Source organism: Mus pahari, chromosome 15, assembly GCF_900095145.1.
Source record: "Mus pahari chromosome 15, PAHARI_EIJ_v1.1, whole genome shotgun sequence".
In the NCBI taxonomy this organism is placed as follows: domain Eukaryota; kingdom Metazoa; phylum Chordata; class Mammalia; order Rodentia; family Muridae; genus Mus; species Mus pahari.
The window spans coordinates 29461495-29472444 of NC_034604.1; the positions used below are offsets into that span (position 1 = coordinate 29461495).

General features: G+C 44.7%; 1 protein-coding gene and 1 pseudogene across 1 annotated transcript; both read left to right on the plus strand.

Annotated features, from left to right (window-relative positions):
* The first annotated feature begins 2260 nt into the window (after window positions 1-2260).
* Srp19 (signal recognition particle 19) lies at window positions 2261-7851 on the plus strand. The gene is made up of 5 exons (XM_021214824.1): window positions 2261-2375; window positions 2869-2944; window positions 5160-5231; window positions 5324-5435; window positions 7350-7851. The coding sequence occupies exons 1-5, from the start codon at window positions 2335-2337 to the stop codon at window positions 7481-7483; spliced, it is 435 nt and encodes a 144-aa protein (XP_021070483.1). The 5' UTR covers window positions 2261-2334; the 3' UTR covers window positions 7484-7851.
* Window positions 7852-10718: 2867 nt separating this feature from the next.
* LOC110333483 overlaps window positions 10719-10950 on the plus strand; it is a 1542-nt pseudogene continuing 1310 nt past the window's right edge.

The window sequence follows — 10950 nt, forward strand, 5'->3', positions numbered from 1 at the left end:
AATGTGGCAAGGCAGACCCAACTCCCAAGTGTTTTCTGTCCTTCAGTTGACAGGGGTGTGCATTTAAAATGTGTGTGTGTGTGTGTGTGTGTGTGTGTGTGAGAGAGAGAGAGAGAGAGAGAGAGAGAGAGAGAGAGAGAGAGAGAGAGAGAGAGAGAAGGTGTGAAAATATACTATTCTAAGGTAACCTTGTACCCAAGCCTGTGCTCTCAGTCCAGCTCTGGGAGTATGAAAGATCGGGCTTGGCTATGGGTTGCAACATGTCAATTAAATAGATTTGTGGTAAAGGTTTAATTAATGAAGCATAACCATTAACAAGGTTCTTCAAAGAAGTACTCATTGCTTGAGGGGACAAGCCAGTTTCCATAAAATGACTCCGTGCCACCTCATGATTAGGTAGTTAATCTGACTATGGTATTCCTGAACTCCACGTGACTGGAGATTTAAGACACTGGCTGGGGGCTTTCTGGTACACTGGTGGAGGAACACTATTATAGATCTGATAGCTAAGATGTCCCAGTCACTCCTTTCCTCCCTTCTGCCTTTACCTGCTGATCCATCTCACAATCTAAGATGCCAGGCTGTTATCTTGCTTTTAGCTCCCTCATATGTCTACTAAGTGAATCGACACCTTTGAGGAAAAGGAGTTTCTAAATTGACTTTCCTGTCACACCATGTAATCCAGGCTACTTGGGCCACTGACCCAGAAGACTCAAAGCAAAAACTAAGACCAGGCTAAAACAATGAGCAACGTAGTAACATCTCATCTCAAAACTCAAAAGCAACAACAAAACCTAGTCTGCAATTGTGACACATTTAAGCGAATGTTCTTGAAAAACAGATTCAGAAGGAATCTACTTTGCACTGTTTTGTTACTGTTATGAGTATTTCATTTGCATGTGCAAAATAAGTGTGGCCTGGTGGTGGCAGAGCTCCCGGAAACTTGAGTTAAAGGCTATCCTCTAGAAAGCAGCAAATGCTCTTGAGTTCTGGGGACTGGAGAGACTGCGGGAAGCACGATGAGCATGGCTATGACATTTCCCTCTGCCTCGCTAAAAGTGGTTAGGCTACATTCCTAAAACTGGACCCCAAGGGCTAGTCCCTTAAGTGACCACTTCCTGAGGCTAACTACTAAGGTCCAGCTATCAAAGTATTGAAGCCCAGCAATCAAAAGCCCACTTTGGCTCATCTAATTAACACGACCAATTAAAATTAAACACCTCATCCTAATAGGGTGTTTCCTCTTGTACAATCGTTATGTGCCAAGTCTGTCTCCTCTCTATCCAGAGGTAGTCCTTTGCCCCCTCCCGGGGACAACCCCCCTCCCCCTCTCCTCTGCTCCCTCATCCTCTATCCCATCACTGTCTCTTATCCCTTACCCTCAATCACTCTGGGACAAATATATCTCCTTTGTGCTGAAAACTTGGTCTTGGGGGATCCTGATTCCACAGAGATCCTTACAGGGAGAGGAGATGGGGAGGAGGGAGAGAGATTTTTCATGTAGAAGGCAACGTACTAGAAGGGAAGGTATCAGTGTTCTTTAAGACCAAAACCAAGAAAATTACTTACAAATGTTTCTCAAAAAAATCTCTCAATTCACTATTATTTATATAATCCAATAAAGTTATCTCTTTTTTTCCCTCCAGCTTTTTTAAAACCAAAGGCTCCGGAACTGCATAAAAGCTATATTACACTTTTCTTCTGTTTCTCTGCTTTATGTCACTTGAACTGTGACCCCCCCCCCCCAAAAAAAAGAGAAAAAACAAAAGTGGCGTTTCCCCTTCCCCTACATGAACAACGTCTGCAAAAATATGAAAGTTTAGGTTATGCGCTTTAGAAGTTTACCGATGTGGACAGTTAAGTGTCGAATTAATATGTATACAACACGGTGCCAAAAATACTACGTGCACCGCTCTGGAAGTTTACCTTCCTACGTCGAAAGCAAGCTAAGGGAAGCAGGGAGATGGATGAGCACGGGAGGGCGTTCTCCCGCCAGATCTAACTACAGAGACTCCGTCTCCTGGGAGAAGAGCCCCGGCTACACCGGGAGAGCGCGCACTGCCGGGCGTGGAGCGGGCTCAGGTGACTAAGACAGCCGGAAGGGGACCGGCCACTACCCCGCACGGCCGGCCGCCGCCCTCTTCTCGCGGGAAGACCGTCTATGATCCACGTCACTCCAAGCCGGAACCAACCTGCCAGGGAAAGCCGGCTACCGGTCGCTTTGGAGGTAGGACTTCCGCCGGAAGGGCGGGCGCTCTCTGTGGCCCGAGTCAACTTCCGGCCGGTGTGGCGTCCGTCCTGCTAGGCTGGCGCGGCTGACGGGACTCCGTGGAGATGGCTTGCGCGGCCGCGCGGTCCCCGGCCGACCAGGACAGGTGGGTCCCCGGGAAGGCTGACCGCGGCGGCCCTGGGCTCGGGGCTCACTTCCCACCGGAACCCCGGCGTTCCGCAACTTCCGAGCCCCGGTCGCACCACGCTCCCCTGTGGCCGAGGCGGACGGCGCGGGGCGGCGCGGTGAGGACCGGACCGGACCCGACCCGACCCGACCCACCTTAGAGAACAGTCGCGCCGCGAGAAGCGCCTTCTACATTCGTGTTGCGACCCGAGAGGCTCGCCCGGTGCCCTCTGAGTTTCTCCTCTCGGTGTAAGAGCGCGCTCCAGCCCCGGGACGCTTGACAGGCTGTCGTGTCAAAGGGACAGTCGCATCATTGTTTGCTTCAGTCATTAAAAAAAAAAAAATAATATATATATATATATATGTGTGTGTGTGTGTTTAATAAATGATGGTATGTCTCTGCTATGTCGATGAAATTATCTCTTTTAAGTTACCTAGCTGTACTTTTTTTTTTTCGTTTGTGTTTGTGGCAGGTTTATTTGTATCTACCCCGCTTATTTAAATAATAAGAAGACCATAGCCGAGGGGAGACGGATCCCCGTAAGTAAGGTGAGTATCTGATACCCAGGCGGTTGAAGGCTTAGGGAAGGTTGGCTTGTTATGGCCACGACTGATTGCTTTTTTTTTTTTTTTTTTTAAATGAGATTGAAGAGAACACTTGCAAAACGAAAGAGAATTCTTAATGGCCTGTTTGTAAAGAAAAGAGGAGGTCTGGGTCTAGTTTTCATGTCTTAAAACCAAGATTGTGACAGTCTTCTCAGTGAGTGCAAAGCAATAGATAGGAGCGGTAGCACAACGCGCAGGGTGCTGATTCTTTCCTCACAGTATAGGAATAAAGATTTGTGCAAAGTGCAGTTTTGTTGGGTTTTGTCTTTATTGCTTTTTAAAGGAGTGTAAACTCACTTTAAAGTTAGTACTTGTGGAACGTAGGTATAGGGGGTGGGTGGGGCGTAGCTCCAGGGTAGAGCTCTTAACCCAACATGTGGAAGACCCTGAGAGATTTACAGTTCTGAATGATGTGATCTTTAGCTAGGAAAACCCTAGTTAGGGGCTGGTCTGATAACTTAAGCTTAGAAAATGCCCAGTGCTAAATGAGAGCTCACAGAATTTTTATGTCAGATTCTGCTTTTAAAGAGGCATTTGATTTTATAATCAAATGAGATCTCAAGCAGATAATTACCTATTTTTATATTAATGTCTTTCATTTGGCTATGACTTTAAAGAGTAAAGTTTACCTTGAGCACTGTTGAGAATAATGCCCAACATAAGGCTTTTGATAACAGCTAGGTGCTCTCTGGAATGTGTATTGTTTAAAAAATCCACTGATGTGTAGCTAACAAACTTAGAAAAGTGTATAAATTGAATAAAATTTCATACTGGGAATAGAGCTGGATATAGCACCCAAACTTAAACATTACCAGTTGGCGTGCAGGAATATTCCTTCTGTCTCCTGTGTGTCTTCTCTGTGCTCACTCATACAAAGGAACATTGTTCTGATTGCCAACACTTTAGGTTACTTGGGCTGGTTTTTCATTTTATATGTATGGGGTTATTCATTGTGTACTTTTCTGGCTTTTTCACAGATCTTTAAAGTATGAGACTTACTGATATTCTTAGTATAATTTTTTGCATATTTTGATGCTCAGGAATGAATTTGAAGCCTCCAATTGGCCGAGCAAGTTCTCTGTCACTAAGCAACACCCCCCACCCTGGCAGAGTAGTTTGACTCTAGTAGCTCCAAGCACGCTTTCTTAGCATAAGCACCAGTGACAGTGCGTGTTTGTTTAAAGGTTTATTCTATTTTTATTCTTGTGTATATGTGTCTGTGTGGGGGAATGTGCAGGTGTGAATGCAGGCACTGTGGAGGCCAGAAGAGGGTGTCAGATCCCTTGGAGCTGGACTGCCTGTTTGGGTGTTGGGACGGAACATGGTTCCTCTACAAGAGCAGTGTAAGCTCTCAGCTGCTGAGCCATCTCAGCCCTCATTGACAGTTCAGAGTCATATAACTGTTTTGACAGTTCTGTGCATTTTAAGGTGCATGGTAACATCTCTGGCCTCTACCTGCTAGATAACGTTCCTTCTTCTCTAGTTATTTTGAAGCAAATCTGTCTCCCAACATGACCAAATGTTCCTGGGATAGAGGGTGTGTGAACTTGCCCTGCCTCAAAGTGCTGCTTTGCAGAACTGCATGGCGTGAACCTCATACTTCTAGTGTGGGTTCTTGTAATAGTGCTGTGGGGCTCAGTGATGGCTCAGCAGGTCCCAACCCTTACTGCTTCTGCAGAATACCGGTTCCCAGCACCCACATGCTGACTTACAATCATCTATAACTGCAGTTCCAGGGGATCCAAGCTGCTTCTGACCTCTGCACTGCACAAATGTGGTGTACAGACACATAAAATAAATACTAAAAATAAGAGTGCTACTATGAACCTGCTTGAATATATATATTCAGCTGTTGAGTGTATACTTGAATTGCAGGGCCAGAGGCAATCATGTCCAGCTTTAGTAGGTAACAGTATTCTAGAATGGTTGTATGGGTAGTTGTTTAACCAGTCAGATGCATTGAGCACCTACTGTGTTCAGATCAGGCTTTACTAGGGAATGTACTAATGAAGTCCTTTCTCTCCTAGGTGTATGTTGGAGGAGAGAGAACACTAGGGTTTAGTCTGTTTTAGTCATAATATTAGAAGTTATTTACATACAATGTAGTAATAACTACTTAAAACTCAGCTGTTGAATGTTTCTGTTTTTAATTGTTCAGGCTGTAGAAAACCCTACGGCTACTGAGATTCAAGATGTATGCTCAGCAGTTGGACTGAATGCCTTTCTGGAGGTACGATGGGGGCCTCATCACTGTGTCTTACACTCATTTCATTGATGTCATAACTCTAAAGACCTATTTTTGTTTTGTTTTATTTGTGTTAGAAAAACAAAATGTACTCCAGAGAATGGAACCGTGATGTTCAGTATAGAGGCAGAGTCCGGGTACAGCTCAAACAGGAAGATGGCAGCCTCTGCCTTGTACAGTTCCCGTCACGTAAGCTTTTTAAAATAAGTTCACAGGGTTCTTGGGTAAGGTTACCTTGTACAAAAGGTACAAAAATCACCCATCTGAGAGCTGGGCGTGGTGGCGCACGCCTTTAATCCCAGCACTCAGGAGGCAGAGGCAGCTGATTTCTGAGTTTGAGGCCAGCCTGGTCTACAGAGTGAGTTCCAGGACAGCCAGGGCTACACAGAGAAACCCTGTCTCAAAAAACAAAAAAAAAAAAAAAAAAAAAATCACCCATCTGTAGGAGCCCCAGCACACAGAATGTTGAAGCAGATGGATTACTATTAGTTCAATACCTGTGTGGGCTATAGAATGAGTTCAAGAATAACATGAGCAACTTTGTAAGGCCTTGTCTCAAAATAGAAAGCTTAAGAAGTCTAGAGATGTGGCTCAATGCTAGACTCTGCCTACCATGCACAGGGTCCTAGGTTCAAGCTCCAATACAGCAAAAATAAATCTAAGGAGCAATATTGAATGACAGAAGCAGAAATATTCATACTGTGGTTCTACTAATGTAACCTTAAATAATAATACTGTATATTGATAAATATATTTATTATTGATAGAAATGTTTTTTTAAATGGACTAGAAGCTAACATACCCACTTTTCAGACAGTACTTACCTAATGGTGAGTGGTAAAGTAGATAGGGAGTGGGGATCGGGGACTAATAGAGAACACTGGAGGGGTGGATGTCTGCTCAGGGGACAAGGGCACTTGATGACCTTTGTGCAGGGGAAAGAAAGAACAGACTCCACAGTTATTTTCTGACATGTGTATACATGTCACATATATATATATATATATATATACACACATGTTCATGAATACATGGTTTTAGTTCAAAAACAGTGTCACGTCCTTAATTTTTTATTTATTTTTAACTTTTAGTGCATATATTTTAATTTAGAGCTGTTCACTCCCCCACTTTAACGTCTTCAAACAATTGCACTGTCAGGCTAATTGATCTGAAGTTGTTTGTTTTTAGTCAAATACAGATGAATTGGTTTTTATACATCGGTTATTGCCAGAAACTTAAGATTCTGACTCAAGAATAATAGATAGGGCTGGGAAAGTGGCTAGGTGCCAGACACCTGAAAGGGTTTTCTAGTTTGTTTTCTCTCAACATTTTCCTTAGTGCCTTAAAGGACCCAAAATAGGTACACAAAAAGGCTTATGATTTGAAAAGTAGCTAAAATGTATTGGTGAAAAGAATACTCCTATTTCTAGTAAGATGGTAAACAGATACCAAGGGTATGAAGGTTGATATGGTGAAGCAAAAAAAAGAAAAAAGAAAAGGTGGTTTCTTGTATTTAGATGGAACAGGATGTGGGTGTGTCAGTGTCATCGGGGCTTAGGGTGAGGTCCCTGGTGGTTGGTTGGCTGGTTTTTCGAGACAGGGTTTCTCTGTGTAGCTCTGGTTGTCCTGGAACTCACTCTGTAGACCAGGCTGGCCTCAAACTCAGAAATCTGCCTGCTTCTGCCTCTCCAAGTGCTGGGATTAAAGGTGTGTGCCACCAATGCCCAGCAGGTCCCTGTTTTTTAATATGTCTCTCCCCTGTCTCTCAAAGGGTAAGGGGTGGAGGCCTGGGCCTAGGGCTGAGGTTTCAAGTCAGTAACATGTATTATTTCTTTCTTTTTTTTTTTTTAAAGATATATTTATTTATTATATGTGAGTACACTGTAGCTGTCTTCAGACACTCCAGAAGAGGGCATCAGATCTCATACAGATGTTTGTGAGCCACCATGTGGTTGCTGGGAATTGAACTCAGGACCTTCGGAAGAGCAGTCAGTGCTCTTAACCTCTGATCCATCTCTTGCTCTTAACCTCTGATCCATCTCTCCAGCCCCCACATGTATTATTTCTAAGATTGTTACACTAAACCTAGCTTCTGATTTCTAGGTAAGTCAGTGATGCTATACGTAGCAGAAATGATACCCAAGCTAAAAACAAGGACACAGAAATCAGGAGGTGCCGACCCAAGTCTTCAACAAGGAGAGGGGAGTAAAAAAGGGAAAGGAAAAAAGAAGAAATGATGTGGTATGAACGTGGAACACAGTCCTGCTGGGAGAGACATGGCATCTTTGTGTCTGAGGGAACAGCCTTTTGTTTGTGTCCTTTAACTGAGCTGTGAACAAGTCTCCCATCTTCATCAACAGTTAACAATGAAATACGTTTACATCCTAAGTTTGCATCCAGCTTTTATAATGTAAGAAGGAAAAATTGTATGTGTGGAAGAAAGAAGAATATTTTTAACAGATAATGACTGTCCCATAAGTTACTTGAAATACTATATCTGTTTGTCCTCTATGTAAACATATATTTCAGGTATATAAGTTTAATAAAATTTGAAATACGCATTTTGTTCACCTTTAAGTTAATGAAATAAAAGATTTTAAACTGACTTTAGTAGCTTTCACTTACAAATCAGTTAATAGCAGTGGAAGAGGTTAGATTACAGCTAGTTGAAGCTAGGACAGGTGGGTAAAGCAGAGAAGTGGGAGAGGCAATGGAAACCGGCTCTTAATCTGCTGGGACGATAGGCGGCTCAGGCTTAAGCTTTAGACTTGCTTATATGTTAGTCTCATGACCATTGTTTCTGAGCTGGAGACACTCAAATTGTTTGCTGCACAGGCAGGAAGGCCTGAGTTTAGATTCCTAGTTCCCACACAGAAGCCCAGTGCACTGGTGTGGGGGACAGGTAGACGCCAGGGTTTGCTGGCCAGTCAGTAACTCAGTGAACTCCAGGATCAGTGAGAGACCCTGCCTCAAAAGATAATGTGGAGAGTGATAGGAGACTTAATGTCAACCTCTGGCTAACACACACACACACATGTGCATGAACATGGTCATACCAAAACATTTCTAAGCCAGTGTGGTGTCACACACCTACAATCAGTCTAGCATCCTGGACCTGGAAGCAGGAGGATCAGAAATTCAAAGCTGGCCTCAGCTACATATCCAGTTCTGCCCGGACTACATGAAAAGCTGTCTTCAAACAAAACAGACGTTGTTTCTACCAAAGTTCTAAAAATGACTAGTACTTTAGCATCCGGAAGTCAGCTTTCTCTGAAGAAACTAATTTGGAAATGTTGTGAATTCATCCCGCAGCACTTCCTGGAGTGGTGGCTTTTGAGTTGCTGAGGCACAACAGGACTGTTGTGTTACCTTCTAGAACTCTCAACATGACAACAGGAGGCCAAACTAATGCCCATTAAATTAGTCATGTGGCCCCAGCCTTCCTGAAGACATAGGGAGCCAACGGGGGAGAGTGCATGAGACCCCATACCTCCTGAGGATCTGTTGGTGGTTGCTAGGCAGGGTGGTGGGGTGGACGAAGGCAGGCAAGGTTTTCTTCAGTGGTATAATAATCATAAGTTGCCAATAGCCCTAATTGTGGTTTGAATAGGAATGGCCCCCTTATAGATTTGAATGCTTAGTCATCAGGAAGTGGCACTAGTTGGTAAGGATTAGGAGGTGTGGCCTGGTTGGAAGGAGTGTCCCTGGAGGTGGGCTTTTAAATGTCTGTCTCTCCCTAATGCCTGTGGATCCAAATACCAAACTCAGCTACTTATACAGGACTATGCCTGTGCGACACCAGGCTTCCCACCTGTGATGATAATGGACTAAACCTCTGAAACACACAGAGTTGCTGTGGTCATGATGTCTCCTCACAACAATAGAACACTGACTAGGAGACTAATTAAACTCATTAATTAGTTTAGCAAACAAGATGAGTGGAATCATTTCTTTGGACTGTAGAGTTTTATCTGGGGTGAATAGATGTCTGTCCATCTCCTCAAGAAAAGATCACAAAACACTTGCTGCCTGAATGTGGAGCACTCCGGAACTAAGGATGAGTTTGGGTGTTACACTGTCTCTACTGTTTGTGAAAAGTCATGCAACTGAAGGTGGAGTGCTCACAAGGTTATCCCAGTATCGCCATCCTTTGAGCATTAGCAACGGCATTGCCCCTGCTCAGGGTGGAAGATGTGCATCTAAGCAATCCTCCTGAAGGTGAAGTGTCCCCGGGAAGATTCCCAGGGCAGTCACCTTTCTCTTTGTTGTATAAAGTAGAACACCACCCTGATGCATGGGCTCCACTGGTGAGCACAGAGATGTCTCCAAATGGCTGATCAGCTAGTGAATAGGTCACAGGGGCCGGAGAGATGGCTCAGCAGTTCAAAGCACTTGCTATTCTTGCAGGTTCCAATCTCAGCAACCACATGGCAGCCCACAACCATCTTAACTCCATGGTACCATGGTAACCCAACACCTTCTGCTGGCCTCTGTGAGCATCAAATACACATGTGGTGCAAAGACATACATGCAGGCATTCACACGAATTTCTAGAGGAAAATAAGTATATAATTACAGTCCTTGAAAGTAGTGTATATGGGATAGGATCTTAAGCCGCTTCTGGTGTGTGTCAGTGGTGTGACCTTTGCTCTGGGCAGTAAGACATGCTGCTGAGGTATTCCTAGGAAAACAAATAGTCTTTGTCTAGGAGGTACTGTATGAGGTAGAGGTATTTGCTCTATGGTATGAAACAGACATGCAGATGTCACTGTCCACACTAGCCGCTGAATTGGCCAGAAAAAGGAGAGGGGAAACATGGGAGGGAGGCACTGACTTGTTCCTTCCTGCTGGGATACTCAGGGGGAAGTAAAATCAGACCTGTGTTGCATCACTTCCCAGGAGCCCCAAACTCAGACTCGGGCAGTGAAGCGGGAGCAAAGGGACAGAAGGGAGCCCTGGGTCTGACCTTACACACAGAGGAAGGGACAACCCATGGCGTATGAAGGACATTATAATAACCAGAAATAGTTTCCCTTTGAACTGTTGATTTGGAAAAGACTTGCTGTTTGAGGACAAGGTCTCTTATAGCTCACATTGGTCAGAAACAGGCTATGGCCGGAAATACCTTGAGCTAACCCCATTCTTTCACTTCTGGAGGGCTGGGGTTACAGGCCTGAGTTCAGTCAGCCTGGTGGATTTGGTGCTGGGGACTGAGCCCAGCATTCTACCAACAGAGTTACAGCCCCAGCAGAAAGACTAGAAAGAATGTTTTTAATTACTACTGTGTGTGTGTGTGTGTGTGTGTGTGTGTGTGTGTGTGTACACATGTGCCACAGAAGTCAGAGGATAACTTGAAGGAGTTGGGTGTCTGCCTCCACTATGTGTGTCCCCAGGGACCAGGCTTGACGGCAAGTACCTTTAGCCACCTCAGTAGCCTAGGTTAGAAAGAGAAAAGAGAAAACCTGTCCCAGCATGGCTCTCAAGACGGTAGGACTCGGTGCCAACGAGAACGGTCGGTGCGTGCTATGGGAGTGGAGACCCTGCGTGCATAACCATCCAGCTGTGAGCTTGTCTTGCTGCTGCAACAGGGTACCTGGCAAAGCGACTTAAGGAAGGAACAGCGGGAGGGGGAGGGGACAGGAAGGAGGAGGGAGGAAGGAGGAGGGAGGAAGGAGGAGGGAAGAGGGAGGGAGAAGAGAGGAAG